This window comes from Eptatretus burgeri, chromosome 17 (assembly GCF_056783735.1).
Source record: "Eptatretus burgeri isolate ZD-2024b chromosome 17, Ebu_testis_v1, whole genome shotgun sequence".
Classification (NCBI taxonomy): domain Eukaryota; kingdom Metazoa; phylum Chordata; class Myxini; order Myxiniformes; family Myxinidae; genus Eptatretus; species Eptatretus burgeri.
In genome coordinates, this window is record NC_140977.1 from 31,743,232 (window position 1) to 31,763,231 (window position 20,000).

Sequence of the window (20,000 nt, forward strand, 5' to 3'; positions counted from 1 at the left end):
CTTACCGCCCATCGTCGCAAGGCCCAGAGTCAGGCGCGGCCACGCTAGCTGCCGTAGGTGAGCAGACGTCGCGACCTGTCCACCGAGACACCTCGAGGGTGCAGGTAACCTGCACGGTCTCGTGGGCCTTTTCAGTCATCCACGGCCCACCACCATTAAGGTCTCCGGACCCCGTCCACCCCCTTGCCTGTGAGGAGGTCTTTCCATTTCTTTTGTTCTGTATGACTGCTGTGGCACCGTGTCCCTGCAAGTAGAACCTGTTTAAGTGCTTGTACATAATAATTATAGTCGGTCGTATTGCTTTTGTTTTCTATTTCTTGCCTGTATATTGCATGACTGCCTTGGCTGTATATACGTGTGCTTGTTAATAAATGTCCTTGTGTGCAATGTACCCCGTTCGTCGTGTCCTATTTCCCTTTTGAAAAGCCATCTTGTGTCGTTGAATGAGTATTGGGTTTTGAACACCCGGTAAAGAGAATCGGATCCGTCGAGGTCGGCGATAACACCGCTCGGTTATCACTGTAGTACGGAATGGACCTCTTAAGCGGTTCGTGTCCCAGGCCGACCTGCGGCGCGGTGCAGCCTCTCGGTAGGTTACCCGCGCGGGTACTTAGGTATATCGACATTCGGCGATTCACCCTATTTCGCGCGGGTAGAATGCAGACTGGGCTGTGGTGAGGTTAAACCCCCCACCCGTGACTGGTTCCTGGTGGTAGTTCCAGGAGGGTCACGACTGAATTGTCCGTCCGGTGGGCGACACGGTTGCGATTGGAGTTACGCGGCCGATCGCACGCAGGCGGGCGCGAATTCGTAACACTGGTGTCCGGGAGTGAGATTCGAATCCACCCTGCCTCCAACTAAATTAACGGGAATCGGACCAGGGGTGTGCGAAGCAACTCTCCCCGTTCCCGTCAAATTCGAGCGAGTTAAATTAAATTATTCGGAGAAATAAGATGGCTTTTCAAGGTGAACGGGTGCCGGGTGGATTAGATATGTGTTATAATGTAGAATCCATGGCCCGGGACGGTTCTTTTTATAATTATAATCCATGGGGGAGCGCAACCCCATATAATGAGCATGGACTATGCCGACAAACTAACTCTGAGTCACACAACGGCGGTGCGATCGCACCTCGGCGCAGCATGGAGCAGGCGGCTATTTTTAGCGCAACGAACGGCACGACAGGAGGCGAGTGCTTTCAGTCACCGCTTCAAACCATGAGGTCATGGCAGGCGAGGCAGGCGGACATTGACGGGCTTCGGAAACAATTAGAGGAAGAATGGAAAACCGAGCTCGAAAAGAAACAAAAGGAACACGATTTGGAACTAAAACAACTAAGGGAAGAGGTAAGATCAGGCAATATAAAAAGAGAAAGCCTAGAAATGAAGGTAAAAAGAGAACTGGAATATTAGGAACAACAAAAGGAAAAAGCAAGGTTGAAGGAAGAGATGGTAAAAAGAGAACAGAAATATCAGAAACAACATAGGGAAGAAGCAAGGTTGAGTATGCGGAGATGAGCAAGAAAAGGGATGAAATGAGTGAGCAGGAACAGAGACAGAGAGAGGAAAAATGGAAAAAAAAATCATGAATTACGTGAACACCAAAACAAAGAGAGGGAACTACAAAAAGAACTGAGGATGTTAAGAGAGGAAAGAACAAGAACGGAGAATGAAATGTTGAGGGACCACACTGAGCAAATCAAACAGTTAGAAGCCAAAGCAAGGTCGGAGTGTGCGGAGATGAGAAAGGAATTAGAAAAGAAAGCTTCCGAGTTACAGAAACACCAAAACAAAGAGACGGAATTACAAAACGAGTTGGGAATGTTGAGGGAAGAGAGAACGACAGCAGAGAATGAAACGTTGAGGAACCACACTGCGCAGATCGAACAGCTGGAAGCCAAGGCCAGATTAAAGATTGAGATGCAAGAAAGAGCCATGAAAGAAGAGGAAATGAGAGAGGAGAAGGAAATCAGCCAGTTGAAGGAAATAACGAGATTGCAGAATGAGGAACAAGAAAGACAGTGGAATAGTAAACACAAAGAACAAGGAATGAGACAAGAGAAAGAAATCAGTCAATTGAAGGAAATAACGAGATTGCAGAATGAGGAACAAGAGAGACAGTGGAATAGAAAACAAAAAGAGTATGAATTTGAAACTGAACGACAAAAGGAAAAAAATAGGTTGGAGTACGAGGAGAAATTAAAGGAGCGAGGAATGAAGCAGGAAGGAGAAAATTAGTCAATTGAAGGAGACAACGACATTGGAGAGGGAGGAACGAGAGGAACAGAGGGATACAAAACAAAAAGAACATGAATTTGAGGTTGACCAATTGAAAGAAAAGGCGAGGCTGGAGTACGAGGAGATAGAGAAAGAACAACGAAGGAAACAGCAAAAGGAGCTCGACCAATTGAAGGAAACTATGAGATTGAACCATGAGGAGCATGAGAGACGGTGGGGTAGAAAACAAAAAGAATATGAGTTTGAAATTAATCAACTCAAGGAGAGAGCAAAATTTGAATCCACAGAGATGGAAAAACTCCGGAACGATAACGAACAACTCGAAAAACTCCGGAAAGAGAACTAACAACTCAAAAAGCTCCGAGAGAAAGAACGACTTAAAGCGAGCCAGAAAGTGGAACAGCGCAATAAGGTGGGACGTGTGATATCACCACAAGGAGTAATGTTCGTGGTGCAGGACTTGATCGACACCACTCGGATGAAAGAACAATTAGGACCAACCCTAATAAAGGAGACACAAATAAAACTGGAGGAGAGAGAGGTATTGTCAGAGACACGGGAGATAGACTGAATTGAGAATGAATTAAATGGAACGAAGGAGGAAACAGAGACGAAGATCAAGGAAGAAACTAATATACATAAGGTGACTGAGTTGGCAGAGACACGGGAAATCGAGGATGAATTAGAAGGGGTTAAGGACGAGCACACACACATTGAGGTAGTGGAGGACAATGGGGGCGAGCTGGCGGACTGTTTCGAGACCCGGTGCGAGCAGCTGGTTGGCCTCCTCCAGGAACGAGGAGAGGGAATATGCCCCCTTGAAGCGGTTCACGACCAGGTGGGTCCGGTCGAGCTTCGCGGAGTTGAGGGGGCGAGTGCTGTGGACGGGTGCACGTGCAGCTTGGGGGGTATGGAGACCCCGGGACCCCGAGTGGTGGCGCGAATCCCCAGTGTGGTTGTTCAGGTGTGTGTGTTTGCGAGTGTGCGGAGATGCGTGCTTTCCAGCACACATTGTGTGAGTGAGACCCCCTATGTGAGTGAAAGTCGATGTGTGACAGAAACCGTGTGTGTAAGAGAGCGGTATGCAAGGGAGATGGCGGTGGGCATGCGCGAACATGCAACCGCAAGTCCGAATGTCATCTCGAGGTGTGTGAGCCTCGTGGCACGTGGGAGTTTGTGCGCGAGAGTGCGAAGACGACGGTGCCTGACAGTGGACAAAGGCCGAGTCGCGGCCGTAGCTGCATTGGGAACCGTGCCGGGTTTGCACGGCAGCGCGTGCGGGGTCCATGCTGTGCACGCACGAGGCCTCCACGTGCTCAGCTGCGGGAGTGAAACCCGGTCCGGAAACGCCCACGGTGAATGTTGCCGATCCCACTACGGACAAAAGCTAGGCTGGGACTACGGATTTGGACCGGACGGGTTCTCCACGCGAGCGTGTGTTAAGCTCCAATGGGCAGAGCACATGTGTTCGCGTGGAGAACCCCTCAAAACGCGGGGCTTGCTTTGGGATGCGGAGGGTGACGTCATGGCTGCACGTGTGGTTGGAATCCAGCAGGAGGGTGAATCCCTGCCGGACGGTACCGTCCAAGAGGGACGAGGTGCGCGAAGCGCGAACGGCCGCCATGACGTCACGCAAAAGGTGCGCGAGTTGTGAATTGCCACGCTGGTGCGCAGGTTGCGAACTGCCGCGCTGGTGCTGCGCGATGAAAAAAAAGTAGAGCCAAGCAGGCCTCGGTTCGGGTGAACAGGATTCCTGAGGCAGGGGTGGAAGACTCCCTGTCCAGGGCACAGGACACCACTAGTTAGGGCGAAAGGTTAGCATAGCTAGACCGACTTCATGGGGAAGGGATAAGTCCTCATGGACTTATCCTGTTGTCCAAGCATCCTGTTGGGCATAGGAGCATTAGTTAGTGGGACGGGGTGAGCAAAGATAGACCGGCCTCATGGGGCCCGTGAAATGAGTTTGAGGGAATTTAGTTTAGATGTATAAATGGATTTTGGGAGACTTGGACAGACATGGAATGTGTAGTATGGACGTAGCTTAGCGATAGAGTTAAATGGAACGTGCATTCGGATAAGAGATGACGAGGAGCACGAGTTAGTTAGGGGAACTTAGTTAGCAGAATGGCAGTGTCGAGTGATGTGAGTGTTGAAAAAAAAAATAGAAAAATGTGTGATGAGTGAGTGTGGGTCAGCGGGCCCGAGTGTGTGAGTGGAGCGAATGTGGAATGCATGGTGAGAATGAATGAGTGGGGGGAGGAGTGAATCCCACCAAAGTGACCCCAGGGTCAGTGTAATGTTAGTTAGTGGGTTAGTCAAATTTACCAAAAGGAGGTCGTTTTGTTGTTGGTGTTGAGAGAACGCACGTAACCTTTTGAAGGGTGCAGGAGTCCATGGACCGGCTGGGAGCGTAGCTGTTGAAAGGTGAGTATCGAGTAGAGGGCACACCGGGCACCGGACTAGTCAGCCAGAGTAGGCCAAGGGTCCAAGAAACCGGGATAGTGGAGTGGGCACGGGCGACCCGCAGAATGGGACGCAGAGCACCAAAATGCCATGTGGGCATGGAGGGGGGCAATGCCAAAAAGGGCAACCCCCCCCCCCCCGCGTTCATCAGGAGCAGGTAGGCTCGGAGACAGCCTCAAGGCCTGGGGGTGCCGTGGTTAGTGTCCGGCAGGAGGGAAATCCCTGCCAAATGAGCCACGCTGCCCAGCCCTGAAATTGTGCAAGGGCACGAGTGAAAATTTGTGGGCAGGGCCCAAATTAATAATGGACACCAACACAGCCGACGGGAATCATGGTTGTTAGAACCTATAGTTTAAAGTGACAGGCATTTGAAAAGCCCTGGGGTAGTTTAAAGTCAATAAATGCTAGGATAGTTAGGAAATTTACCCCTTCGCACCACCCATCCCTTCACCCTCCGTAAGCCACTGGACCCACCTTGGTAAGATGGCTGAATTATGTGAGAGGCTATTCTGAGGCTTTGTTGGGCCTCGAGACAGGATGCTAGTCTCTCCCTTAGTCCCCTCCAAAAAAGGAACTTAGGGGTTAGGAGTAGATGGACAGGATAGGTTAGCCGGACAAAGACACAAGGGGGTTAGGGAGACGAAATTATAAGGGGGAAAAATACTAATAAAATAAGATAAAAAAAGAATAAAAAAGGGGCTACATTTTGTTGTTTTCTTGTTGCAAACTAAGGGAGTGGATATGGACAGAGACAGGCAAAGGCGATAGGTTGGGGGGGAGACAGTAGGGTAGGTCCGAGCCCGTTTCCAGAGCAGCCGGCACCACCGCACTTCCTCCAGAACCTCATGGGACCATATCGGAGGCCGGTCAGCTTAATATGACGGCCTGTTGTACTACAGTTGCTGGTCCGCATCTGTCTTGCCATGCCTTCGTTGCCTGCCTTTGCCATGACCCCATGCCTTCTACCCTTTTTGCATTACCCCTGTGTTCACCTTCTCACCATGTGTGCCAGGACCATCCAGCAAGCGTTTGCAAGACTGCCCTGCATGCAGTCATACACGGAGACTGCATTTGAGCAGCCCGTGCGTTCATTTGTTCTTGCATCCATTTCCATTTCCATGAGCCAGAGACTGTATTGAGCAGCCTGGCCACCTCTACTGCATAAAGGCCCCTTCAAATGGCCTGTGGGATGGCGCATGGCCTGCCGTATTAGGGTGAGTTGTCTCCTGCAGCTGGCAGTATGAAAGGTGGGGTATGAAAGGAAAAAAAAGAAGAAGGTTCGCTGAAACGAACACCCAAGGGGGACCTTTTGAGCAGGCCCTGAGGACGACTGACCTTCAGCTGCTGTGCACTCATCCACACAAAATGACTGTTGACATTACTGTGCCTTTTCCCCCACAGATAACAGGTCCTGGGCCATGGTTAGTGTAAATATTAGTTAAAATTGTAAATAAGTTTTGCAACCCACTTGTTGTCTCTTAGCGCAGGAAATTTAGTTAACTTGTCCGTGTGAGACTGTTAGTTACGCAGCGCACTGGGTTATTTATTTTTGGGACATATAAAAAAATGTCGCACTCAGGGATCCGCAGGTAAATCGTACTCGGGGAAAACTTACACATGCTGGTCACAGGAAAATTCAACGACTCGGGACGAGTCTGTAAAAAAGGGGAGGAGGTAGTGTTACGAATCTGGCAGCCATGAGCACTCAACATTCAGGTCCCCGTAGATCAGTTATTTTGATAAGTATGTGTATAGTTAGAATCCCTCCCCTATGACTAACGGGAACTGAATGTATGTGCGCTGTGAGTTATTGGCTGCTCTTAGAGCACCCTTATTCTGGACATTTCGATCTGTCTATCTGTCCACGAAACTTTGGTCAAGCCTAGGGACTTAACCACTCAACCGATTCCAATGAAATTTGGTAGGTAGGACCAATATTTCTGGGAATCGTGTGCTTTCGCATATGGGACCCCGGGCCCTAGCAACGGCATAGCAACAGCCCTTTAAAGTGGTCAAAAAATGGAAAAAAAAAAAAATCGAAAAATCGAAGCTTAGAGTTCTGTGCGCAATCTATCTAGCTCCCTTCATGCCAATTTGCAGCCCTAACTAAAAATATTTGTAGGAGGAGATAGGTTTTGGGCGAGTACATGTCGAACATTTCAGAAACGGTTAATTGCGAATATCTCTAAGAGAAAGAGTCTGATTTTGATGAAACTTGGGTGAAATGTGTACAATGTGGCTAGGCATGTACACAAAAATGAATGGTTGCTATGCACACCTCTGTTGCTTAGCAACAGCTAAAATACTTTATCGTACATCGTACACTTATTGTGGACTGTACAAAAAAAATCAATACCTCCGAAACTGGACCTCCAAGGGACCTGTTTTTTTTGTGCCCAAGGAGAATGTCTTACAGCATCATATAAAAAAATAAAATCTTTAGCGAATAGATAAATGGAATTACCAGGGCTGCCATTTGTTAGAGTCTCTTTGGAAACATGCCTGAAATTTCACAAGGTGGGGTTCTGGGCGCAAACTAAGAGGGCTGTGATAATCATATTTATTGTGCTAAATTGATTGATAGCATGCACATGAATATCGGATAGTCGCGTCGGCCAGCTTTCCATCTGGAGCGAGCAGCCATGTCGCCTACCGGCTTGTTTTGTAGTTAGTTTCTTATATTCCCAAACAACAACCCCAACAACAACGGCATCCTCCCTGGCTTCCTTCCACCATCGGCCTTTCTGACACGCATACGTTCGAGCGCCTGTGGGCGGAGTTCCATTGGCAACAGACGCATTGGCTCCGCTGCAGGGTGGAGCAAGACGTGTTGCCTTCAGCCAATGGGCAAAGCGCGAGCGACGTACGCCACATTCCAGCCAATGTGGAGGCATGTCGCCTGAAGGAGGAATGCCTCTCAGGGGTAACGAGCCGCGGGGATGCTCGCCACGCCCCCCAGACAAATCACAAACGGTGAGCGGATCGCCTGAGACGAACTGGCCAATCCGGAGGCGAGTTGCGTCGGGGCGGGTTACCGTCTGGGGAGTGGGGGAGGGGGTTAAGATAAGGGTGGGTGTGCGCGAAGAGGTCCTTTTTCCTTGAGCCTGACGGGCGGAGGATCGCCTGCCTGCGAGTCAGTCCCACCGAGAATCGCTTGCCTGTCTTGTCTGCTGGCACTCGCTGTCTCATCGCTTGCCGGAGGAGCGTGCTGGATCCCGACGCTGCCCTCCGTACCCGGTGCTTGCAGCGGCATCGAGTTGCGGGTTCGAGTCCCGCCGAGCCGGATCGTCAAGGGCCGCACGAGGCGGGAAGGTCCAAGCTAGCTTCTTACCTCCAGCTCACCTTCCCTCCGAGCTGGGGGTATCAATAAAGACCCGACGGGGTCCATTTCTTTTTGGGGGTGTGTGTCTGGTGCGGGAGAGTCCTTTAAGTAGCACGCACCTGTATAAGTGCTTGTATATAAATTTCCATTTCTTTTATATTCGGACAACTCTGCCCTTACGTGCTCCCCTCGTCCCCCGATTATTGTAAATAAATAAATCTCGCTATTGTTGAATGTCCCAGCTCGTTCCCTGTCATTTTTTTTATTGGCTTAGCACGGTGCGTGTTGAAAAATAGCGAGACAGTAAATTGTTAATTTGGACCGACGGGCCTGGGTAACCATCTGCTCGGGGTAATGGCTCGTCCCGCTCGAGGACTGTCGAAGGTGTGACTTTCCCGGTAGCTTTCCCGCGTGGGGAATTAGGTATTTTGAAGTTTGGCAATTAACCCTGCCCCACGCGGTCAAATTATTGGCGATTCATGGTCCAGTAAGGGACTCGTGCGTTCCGGACTTATCCGAGGGTCACGACCTAAATTCCGGTGTGTTCGGTGGAGCCGACTCTACTGCTCCCTCTAGCGGGCGTGCTCGCCACCGAGACCCGGCCCCACAACAATATAAACATGAGGTGGGAGTGGAGGGGAAGCGGTAGCCAGAGGTATTCCTGGGGGTGTGGGGAAGTGAGGGCAGTGCATGGAGAGTGAGGAATAGAGTCCTTGATGAAGAGAGCCACTCCTCCACCAGGAAGAGGCTCAGGTCTGTCATACCGGAGGAGGGAGTAACCAGGGAGAGATACTAGGGAGTCAGAGAGGTCTTCATGGAGGAAAGTTTCTGTTAGGCAGATTATGTTTGGTTTGTCAGTGTCAACCTGTATGGAAAGATCTGCAAGGTTTGAGCGAAGGCCCTGGATATTAGAGGTCCACACTGTTAATGAAGAGGGAGGGGAGGGGAGGGTAGGACAAGGGAGGAGGGGGAGGAGGTAAGGAGAGTTGTTGAAAGAGAGTGGGGGGGGGGTTGCAGAATAGCTAGGGTAGGGGGTCGGATGAGGAGGAGAAAGGTTCTGTGGTGCTGGGGGAAAGGGGGGGGAGGGGACAGAAGGCAGTTGAGGATTTGAGGAAGTAGAGTGATGAGATGGAGATGAGAGGGGAGGGGAAGGAGGCAGCTTTGTGGATGAGAGGGGGGAGGAAATTTTGAGAACGGGGAGTGAGGGGGTGAATGGTGGGAGAAGGGTGAGTGGGGAGAGTTGAGGGAGAAAGGTGAGGGGGAAGTTTTTGAGAAAGGTGAGAGGGAAGCTTGGTGGGAGAAGAGTGTGTTGGTTGCTTTGAGAGGGTGGAGTGAGACGGGTGAGTTCGCACTTAAGTTGGAAAAAAAACATAGTTTATGGAAAGCGAACAATCATTGTAAACTGGGTTAAAAAAAAAGATTTTAGGTCAGAAATGCGATTAAAGGCATTTCTTGATTGATGCAATAAAGGCAAATTAAGAAAATGAAGAGAAGAAATGCTGTAACAGTTGGATTTTTTAGGCAAGGTATGAGGAAAATGTCGAATTGAAGGCAGTCTGTTGAAATAGAAGAAGAGTAGTGAATTATGATACAGTAATGAATACCACAGGTGTGAAAGAGGAAGATGAAGCATCATAAGAGATCGTTTTTGGTTCACGATAAAATAAGTGACCACTATGTTCGTTATTGGTGTGTGTCTGTCTGTCTGTCTGTCTGTGTCTGTCTGTGTCTGTCTGTCTGTCTGTCTGTCCCGAGCATAGCTCCGTGGGTTTTGATCCGATCCTGATAAAATTTTGGCGGGAGGTTTATATCATGATCTAGTTGTGTTTTCCTGAGAATGGGCATGGTGCGCCCATTATGGGCGGAGCCACGCCCAAAAAACATGTGTTTTTAGGGGGTAGCCAATTTCAATTTGCATCTTCTCCTAGGGGGTTTGTCGAATCTGACAGGGGTTTCGGTATTTGGTTAGCCCAATGGCACCTACATAGCCCCACGGAACTCGATATTTCATTTTCGTCCCAAGGTCAAGGTCACGAACTTAGAAAATTGCGAATTTTGAGGTAAAAATCCATCTTCTCCGAGGGGTTTGTCGAATCCGGCAAGAGTTTCGGTATTTTGTTAGCCCCAATGGCACCTGCATAGCCCCAGGGAGCTCGATTTTTCATGTTCGTCCCAAGGTCAAAGGTCACGAACTTAGAAAATTGCGAATTTTGACATAAAAATCCATCTTCTCCGAGGGGGGTTGTCGAATCTGGCAGGGGTTTCGGTATTTGGTAAGCCCAATGGCACCTGCATAGCCCCACGGAGCTCAGTTTTTCATTTTCATCCCAAGGTCAAGGTCACAAGGTCACGAACTTAGAAAATTGCGAATTTTGAAATAAAATCATACGACCGCCCAAACTTTGAGAGCTAGGATGACAATATTTTTTATGCATAATCTCGAGGTCATTCCCCACCTAAAGTCTGGAAACCATTTTGCTCTATCTCGAACACCTTGCCCGTGGCGTCCCCTTCAAGTTTGTTTTTACGCCGATTTCATCAAAGTATGGATAATCCGAAGAGTGTGAAATACCATATAGCCAATGTGACGTTATATTGTTCCTGGAATGTTCCAGAGGAAGTTTTGCACCAAAGGTCATAATCCTTGACCTTTGACCTTTAAAGTTCACAAAGGTCAAATTTTCAAAGTTGTGGGGATCGAACCGGGTTTTCGACCTTCTTCGACGAACTAACTCCAATAAGCAATAGCACGTATCCTGTTTCCTTATTTTAATGTCCACAACATCGTTTTGTGACCTTTAAAGGTTATGCAAAGGTCAAATTTTGAAAGTTGTTGAACGAAACCGGGTTTTCGACATTTTGCAGCTTATAACCTGTCACTCGTACCACATCATGTTGATCATTTTTATAACTTGGTCAAAAATTATCACATTGTCTCATCCTTGACTTCTGAAAGAATCTACATCATCAAATACCGCTCGTGAACCATTGTCGTCTTCAGACTTGTTTAAATTACTATTGTTATGATTATTATTATTATTTTTTTTGAGAGAGAGAGTTTTCATCAGATTAGGTAATGGAAAGGTTGTAGGAAGAAATCGTGAAGGCAATGGCAAGAGTGGGTCAGCTTAAGTAGAATAAAGATGGTGTGCCAGCAGAAGGAGGAAGAAGAAGAAGAGGAAGAAGAATAAGGATCGGGACTCGTGGGTATGCAGGGAGAAAGGTGGTTTTTTATTTTGGATTTAAGACAAGAAACAGAGTGTTTAGTTGGGAAGTATAGGGGACATTGGGAAAGTGGGGAAAATAGGAATTGAAGGTAATAGGGAGAGAATACAAATAAAAACGATCGTACACCTGGAGGGGAAGGATGGATCGGCCTCAAGGAACCCGGTAAGACAAGGTCGATGAAAACTCACAAAATAGCACGATTTTTGAAACAAAACCGAACCAGCAACACAGAGTAACATATAGGTGAGAAAATAAACAGTTAAAACGGGACAAACAACGACCGGAAACTTAGCTTTGAGAAAGTCAGCAGAGAGCCCTGAGAGAAACCTGCCGTCGCTCCAAACCCAGAACCGGAAGTCAATTCTTGAGGTTTTCTCTATTCCTGAGGTAAATACAAACAAGGGGTCCTCGCGTGAGCCAGCAGGCGCTACGCTCGGACACCCATCGGTAAAAAAACACAGCCGCGCGCCTGTACTGTGGAACATGGTTCCTCGCGAAAGCCAACAGGCATTACGCTCAGACACCCATTTGTAAAAACCACGGCCGCACCCTTCCCGTAAGAATATGTCCTCACAGAAGAAATAGGAATAAAACACCAACCACTCACGCTGCACAGACCGTGTGCCCCACAGCGACGGCCCCCATCCACTGATGACCAACCCAACAGTGCGCTGCAGGAATGCTGCGCTGAGGAAGTAGACAGAGCGGCACACCGAGTGCTAACAAATTACAGTGCACGTGCGGCGCACTCTTTTCAACCCATTTCTGAGTTTAATAATTATATCTGTCCTCTTTTCAATCCAAATCTCCATCTAATAATTATATTCAATCCTTTCCCTCAATTCCACAAACAGAACAGGGCATGAATGACACAGATCGGGGCTGGCGACAAGCACACCACTGCTTTTGATGTCTGACGGCATGCTCGATGGCAGCGGACCCACGAGCAGCCCGGGGGTAATTTATTATCACAGACAGAGCAGGGCACGAGTGGCACACATCTTGTTCGGGTCTGCGCATGTGTTGCCATAGCATCTTACCGTCGGTCTTCGCTAATCACCGTGGCCGTGGGTGTCTCCAGTGGACGGTGAACGTCCTCTCGCCTCTCCGCCCAGTGAGGCTGCAGCCAAGCAGAGGTGCACTGTTCAGCTTGGGCCGCATGGCTTACAGACAGGAAGCACATTGACCAGCGTTGACCGCCAGTCGCCTTGGGCGGCCCGGGAGTTCAGTGCAGGGCGATTCGTGTCACGGTGCTCGGAGCGAGACGATTCCGCAGCTTGAAACCATCTGGCCGGAAGTAAAGTAGAGCCGCTTCCGGTCATGGCGGCCGGCCCGTGTGCTGGCCGGGGCCCAATCAGAGCGCCTGATTCGGATGACGACACATCGCTTCAGGTCGTCACCCCCACCCGCACCACAAGATCTATAAAAGGACGAGTTGAGGGGCGGTCGAGAGTTTCCTTCCTGCGCACCGCTCCTATCTGCTCATTCCCTGTCGGCTCGTCCTGGCCTGGGATTGACAACCCACCCATTTGCCGCTGGCTCAGTCACTCTCCACCCACTGGCTTCTGACTCCGCCCAGGGTCCCTCCTTCACGCCTGTCGGTCACGCCCCATTCCCTGGATTGGCGCTTGGCTGCACGAAGTGCCACAAAGCAAGAGATGACGCGCCAGCTGTCAGGGAGGTACCGCACAGCAGAGCATCTGCCCAAAGACGTACTAGTGGGGCGGTTGATCAGTCGTGCAAGGTATTGAGAGACCGTTAGCCTCATCTCCTCTCCTTTTTTCATCAACTAAACTTCATTGGGATTTGTGTGTGTGTGTGTGTGTGTATGCGTGTGTGTGTGCGTGTGTGTATATGTGTGTGTGGGTGCATGTGTGTGTGTGTGTGTCATGGCACCTGTCCTCGCTTAAGTTAAGATTGTACAAGAATTATATATCGGGACTCTGCTCTGTGTCTGCTTTTGTAAATTGCTTGTATTATTGTCGCACCACACTTTTCTTCCTATCCCTGCTTTCATACAACAATAAACAACATTCACTGTGCCACATATCTTTCTTCGCCTGCCTGTTAATCAATTATTTGTAGACATGTTCCCATCTCGTTTTTGTCTTCTCTTTCACTTATCCAGCATGGTCCGTATTCTCACCGAGCCAGGACTTTATTCCCAACGATCCATTCCTTTTAGCCGATACGTCCTTGGCAGTGTCGCTCGGCTGCATCTGATCCGGTTCGGATAAGGCGTACCGAGGACGTGTGCCCGGGTAATTAGATCATGTGGTTATTTTTCTAGGTAACCGGATAAACTCGACGGAGGACACTCGGTCACATGGTCGAGTTATTGGCGTTCATGGTCGGTTAGCGACCCGCCGCATAACGGAGTTATCCGTGTGCGACGGCCTGCAATTTCGGGGAGTCTGGTGAGAACCTGAGATAGCTTCCCCCCCCCCCCCCCGTGATCTTTTCACCTGACCCCCGGCCCGCAACAATATAATATGACGTGAATACGTCAATGGATATTCCTCTGCCCACATTATATGTCAACCCACAGTTGGTAACATGAAAAATTAAAAGTCAGGAGAGAGAAAAAGAGAGATAAGTACAAGAGAGACTATCAGATGCTTAACTGGAAAATTATTTTCAAAGGACACATGACCATTGAACTCAAAATTGAATCAGTTCATCTTTGTATCACAGCCTGTACTGGTGCCAAGTTTGGTCGAAATCCCTTCAGTGGTTGACAAGTGATGAAAGCAACAACAACAACAACAACAACAAAAAAACAATAACGGAGGGATGCATGGGCAGCCAGATGGACAACCTGAAAACATAATGTCTCAGGCTTTTTGGCTGCTGAGGCAAAATAATGAAAGTGTAATGTGGGAAAAAAAATCATTTTCCTTATATTATATTTAAAACTAGCTGAAATACCCGGTAATACCCAGAAAATTTGCTCTATTTTCCTCACGCTAGTTAGACTGAGGCATTAGTTGTATGGAGAAAATTAGGAAGGCTTCTTTTATTCCTCAGATTTATGGAAGGAAGGCTTTATGCTGCCGTAAACCTCAGAGAGGTCATAGTTGAAGGCGGCCTTGAGCCACTCAATGTTTCTAGCAGCAGTGACAACTGTCCTTGATGTCCTGCCAAAACCCGGACCTAGAAAGCTGGAACGTGAGTTTTGTGCTTCGCTCGCCCGTCGGTGTGACGCTTTATTTGCAGTTAGGCGACGCTCTCTCTCTGCAACCGACTCAGCGTGCCTGGCTCGTTCATGAGCAGATATATCAGCAGTAAGACGACTGTCTGTCTGTCTGTCTGTCTGTCTGTCTGTCTGTCTGTCTGTCTGTCTGTCTGTCTCTCTGCAGCTGACTCCGCTTGCCTGTCTCTTTCATGAGCAGATCTATCAGCAGTTAGCTGTTGCCGTGCGCGTGCAGTTTGAGAATTCAAATAACAGGAGGAGAATGTGTATGTTTAAAAAGTCAACGAATATAAACATATTGTATTTCAAAAAACCCTAGCGTTTTTAACCATGAAGCCTTTTGTTACAATTAATATGCCGGCGCACTATTCGAAAGCTATTTTTTTTAATGGGAATTTTTATTTTTTAATATATATATTTTTTCATTTTTTATGGAAAGCCACTCAGCGCATCCTGGAGCTGAATGTTAGGTCTATATGTGTGTAAAGTTTCATCAAGATCGGTTCACTGGTCTCAGAGCTTATTGGTTACAAACAAACAGAAAGACAGACAGACAGAAGGACTGCCATTTATATATTTAAAATATAATGATTCACTGTTGTTTCCAGAAGATATCAAGGTTAAACTTTTGTGTCAGATATGAATCCCATTTGAGTGGAGGGGAGGGGTTTTGGTGATTGTGTATCAAGAGCTCCGCAAGTACAAAAGGTTTGAGAACCGCTACTTTACACAGCATCTCCACTCCAATCCAGTTACACTCGTTTATTAAACACTAGAGTCAAGACGTACCTATGGTTTTATCAAATAAAAGGACAACATGTTGTACTTCACAAACATATTGCAACACATGAAAGAAAGATCTTTTTTTGCACATCGCCGCCGCTGCTGCCTTTGTGCGTTCCTTCCATGTACTTTTATATATTTATCTAATGCTTTGTGAAATATTATTATGTATAAATTTGTTTGCTCCTTCCATGTACTTCAAAAGGGTTCCTGCTGTCTTAGAAAAATAAATGTTTTTTTCATAATAAATAAATGGGATAGTGTTTTGACCGACAGGTTTTAAGAGAAAAATAAGCCAAAAAAAAAATAAAATAGGGGCAATACTCCTGGGTGCTCACCTGGTAGCAGCTGGATAAGAAAACCAAGCAACCACTGGTAGGTGTGTCAGGTCAGGTAAGGGATGGGAGCATGTGTCAGAGCATAGGCGTGGATGATCCAAAAATTTGTAATGGAGAAGAAAGTAAATACATAATCGCGGGTTGAGAGACATAATGTTGTAACTGCATTTTTGGCGGAATTGAAATGGCTCTCATGTCTTTCAACACCATTTATCTTTCAGTGCAATATTGTTGTAACTGCAAATATCAACCCAGTCTTCTCATCTGAGTAAGATTAAAATATTGTAAACTACACACATCGTAATTTCATTAGCGATTTGCAGGAAATGGGAAATTTTCAGTTACAACATTATGTCTCAATCCACGATATGGATTTTGTTTTTAATGCCGAGAACAAATTTTGGTACATCACAGGTGATTAAGGTTGTGGTCGTTTCATCAAAATTGTGAGTGTAGTGTCTGAGAAAACAAACACGTATTTTAGGGGGCAACCCCCACATATACCCCCTCAGATCCCGATTTTCTTAATGGTGTGAACAGACTTTGGTACATCACCTGTGATACAAAGTACTCAAATATTTCAAAAGTACTAAATACCACCCGAAGCTGGTGGGAATACTAAAAAGGGGAGGGGGGAGAGAAACATAGGGGTGAGGGGGAGAGAGAGAGGTGGAGGAAGGGAAGGCAGCGAGAGGCGAGAGGAAGGCAAAGCAGATGTGCAGTCGAGCGTTAATTACGATTCATTCCGTCTCATCAAAATGATTCTGCATCGAATATCACTGGAGATAGAAACAAAATCATGTCTGCAATTCATTTTCTACTGTCATACTATAAATACCGCACAGAGACAAACAAACACTGCCCGGATGCATCTGGAGACAAACTCAGTCCGGATATCTGATCCTCAAAGCCGAAATCATATTTCAATGATATACTTTAATTAGTCCGTGAGAGTAGATTGTTGAAAATTGCATCATATGCATGAAATCGCTTCAAGCTCCTAATTTGTAAACTATAGCACTTACAAAAGTGATGTATACAGTGATTCGTAGCTATGACAAACAGACATTCGATAATATGAGTGAGGGAAGTGAAAAAAAAACAAAAACTTTATCATTTAGAAATTGTGGCTGTTCCAAATCAAGGTATGGTTGAGTAGGCCAAAAAAACATGGCAGCTTCAGACCCAGCGAGGTTACCTAGGATACGCATTAAGACCCCATTGACAGCGGTGACCGAGGATGCGCCTGATAAAGGATATAATGAAATAAGGCCGTTAATTATCTTCAAAAGGGGTGTTTTAATTAACCCAAACACCAAATGTTCAGTCATGCACTTCCGTGGAGTTTTCTCAGTATACACGCAAAGTTTCAGGCTGCTAGGTTTTATGGTTTTGGAGTTATCGATGAGACACACTGACTGACACACACACACACACACACACACACACACACACACACACACACACACACACACACACACACACACACACACACACACACACACACACACACACACACACACACACACACACACACACACACGCACACGCACGCACACACACGCACACACACGCACACACACGCACACACACGCACACACACGCACACACGTCCATATAACCGCATTCTCTGTAACGTGATGTAAATGCCAAACACAGGTATGGTAAAAGTGTTTTCAACATGATAAAGTGAAACAGAATAATGCGGTGAGATACAAGTCCAACTAACATGCTTCCCTCAAAAAAATAAAGGTTAAAAAAAGGTGAGATCTTAAAGGGGAAAAAAACAAAAAAATATATATTTTGGGGTAAAACTCTTTCAACCTTGATGACTCACGGATGACTCGCTGTCACGAACCAAGAAGTCCCCATCAGAACCTCGTTCATTAAGCACGGCTTCGGCCTGCTGGCGTGTTATAGCTCCATAATACCATGGCTGGCCTGCAAATTTTCCACTGGACACAGGACTGAGTCCCATTCTGAATGGTGAATGAGATCAGCATTGAGTATATAGAAGGTGACATGGTATTGCATTAGTGAAAACAAAAAGAGGCTTCATATCAGTGATGAGGCAAGAATAGCAGAACAATCAAACAAAACAATCGATAAAACAAAAAGGGCAGAAATCAAAGTTGTATAAATAAAAAAATACATATATCAATACAAATTTAGAGATATTTGGTAGCACTACTGGGTTTGACTTGGAGAGAGAGTACAAAGGTTTACCTGATGGGCTGCGGTGTCGGCGAAGCACGACCGCTGCCCAAAACCTGCACATAATTCCGGGGAACAAATCCCAAACGACCATCGGTCTTCCGACAACGCCACCATTCTGGGTCATTTTCTGGCTTCTCCAGGACCTCCATTATCTCCCCTTTGCTGAAACTCAGCTCCTCCTCACTGCTGCAGGTGAAATGGTACAAGGCCTGGACACGGTGCAGAACTGCACAAAGTGTTGAACCACTGCTACCACTGGTACCTGCAGAAACAAACTGTGCTTTGCACATTGAAATGTCGCTACCACATTCACATTACAATATAACTCGACAAGAAAGGAAAGATCATCATCATAGGAAGAACCTTACCGAAAACAGGAGAACGTGGTAGGCTGCTGCAGGCATCATGACGGGGCGATGATAGTGGGGACCGCTGCACTGGGTCCTGCCTGCCTAGTGTTAGAGATTCAGAAGCTTCTTCGACAACATAGTTTGAAGGAAACCAGCCATTCTGACTACCCGAGATGCCTCGCCACCAACCGTCACTACATTTCTCCAGAACAGTCACACGGGTGTTCTGAATGAAACAAATACAAAGACATTTGTTGTATTGTCACAAACAATACATAACTTCACAGTGCAGCATAATCGACAGCATAAGCAACCTCACATGTAAAACCGGAAGACAGAGAGAAGAATGGGATGAAAAAAGAAAGAAATAAAAAGAGACAATGACATTGTAAAAAAAAAAAAAAATCAGGTAATTACAAACTGACTGATCAGGTCTGATGATTCTTGTCACCTTCAGTCAAACATCTAACAAAGCTAAAGACCAGGTTGGCATGAATCAAGCCATGGCATGGCTGTTTAGCATTTTTTTTATTTCAACAAGTATTGCCTGAATATTCCCCAAAACAGAATGGCTCCACCGAAATTTTCACATAAGATCGATGAAAGTCTCAGAAATGACTCAGACATTCATAAAATGCAGAAATCCACAGACATAGAAATTATCATACCAGTCTTCAATGAAAATAAAGGGAGGAGAGAGTTAGATTTACAACAAATAATAAATTTATCAAAAACATCCAACAAACTGGAATTCTTTGGAGTTTTCATTTATAAAAGTTGTTGTTCCAAAAGCTTCTATTTGTGTTGACTTGGACAAAGATAGTTGTTTATGCAGTGCTGAGTTTTCATTAGAAGCTGGCTGCTGCCACAGCTCTGGCAGTTGTCTGTCTATGACTGGCTACTTGTCCATTTATTTTCTCAAAATAAAAAGTATTTTTAAAATCTGGAGGTGTTCACACTTGACTTAATTTTATTCTAGGCAATGAACATTGAGTTGGTCAAAAATGACAGTGATACGCCCAAATAGTTTAAGTTTTGCGACTGGTTCAATTTGTATATTTACTGGACCCAACAACTAAAATAACTAGAACGGCACTCAGAGTGCATACATACCTCCACCAGGCTGAACAGTTTATGTTTTGTATCCCACCGATAGACCGGATCTGCAACCGGACCTTAACCAAAATCGAATCGGCTTGTTCTTGTTACACACCCAACCCGTCCAAAAAGTGTTGTTATAATATGTCTACAACTTTTTGAGATATCGTGCTATATATAGTTTTTGGCCCCATCTCTCAATTATGAAGAACCACTTTGACATTTTTAAAAATTCTCGCATCCAGATCTGGATCTTCACCAAAATCTAATCAGTTCATCCTTGTGACACACCAAACCTGTCCACAAAATTTCATCCAGATCCGTCCATAACTTTTTGAGATATCCTGCACACAAACAAACAAACAGAAGAGGGTGAAAACATAACCGGTGGCGGAGGTAATAAGTTATTCTATGGTATGGTTGCAGATGAAACTAGAAAGAGGAATCAGAGACTGAAGACCATCAGCAGAACTTGTTTTGGGTGGTGTTTGTGTAGTTTTGTGTGGGGTATTTTGTGCGGGGTATTTTGTGCAGGGTATTTTGTGCAGCGTTTGTGTACTGGTGTTACGTAACTAATGAGACATAATTAGAACTGCCACTTTATAACTGCTGGCAGTGTTGACCGGGTACCAAGACGTCTCGCTTTGATGCAATCCCACTTTGAGTGGATACCTGACCCTGACCCATGATGTTTTTCATTATTATTCAATTTGATTGAGAAAGGGATTAAGATAAATTCAATTCAGATAAAATGGAAAACCAAATAGGTAC

General features: G+C 46.5%; 1 protein-coding gene across 7 annotated transcripts in view; it reads right to left on the bottom strand.

The window, feature by feature from the left end:
• LOC147009699 (cytoplasmic protein NCK2-like) overlaps window positions 1–20,000 on the bottom strand; it is a 165,205-nt gene that overhangs the window by 27,733 nt on the left and 117,472 nt on the right. For 6 of the 7 annotated variants that reach the window (XR_015052924.1, XM_085862337.1, XM_085862341.1 and 3 more), the window contains 3 exons: window positions 18,150–18,357; window positions 17,791–18,043; window positions 17,402–17,543 (listed from right to left, as the gene is read on the bottom strand). Coding sequence is in view for 6 of the 7 variants with exons in the window: in XM_085862337.1 (XP_085718463.1) it covers window positions 17,402–17,543; window positions 17,791–18,043; window positions 18,150–18,357 (603 nt within the window). In the remaining variant the exon portion in view is untranslated. Of the gene's footprint in view, window positions 1–17,388; window positions 17,544–17,790; window positions 18,044–18,149; window positions 18,358–20,000 lie in introns of all 7 variants that reach the window. The other variant, XM_085862338.1, reaches the window with a different exon arrangement.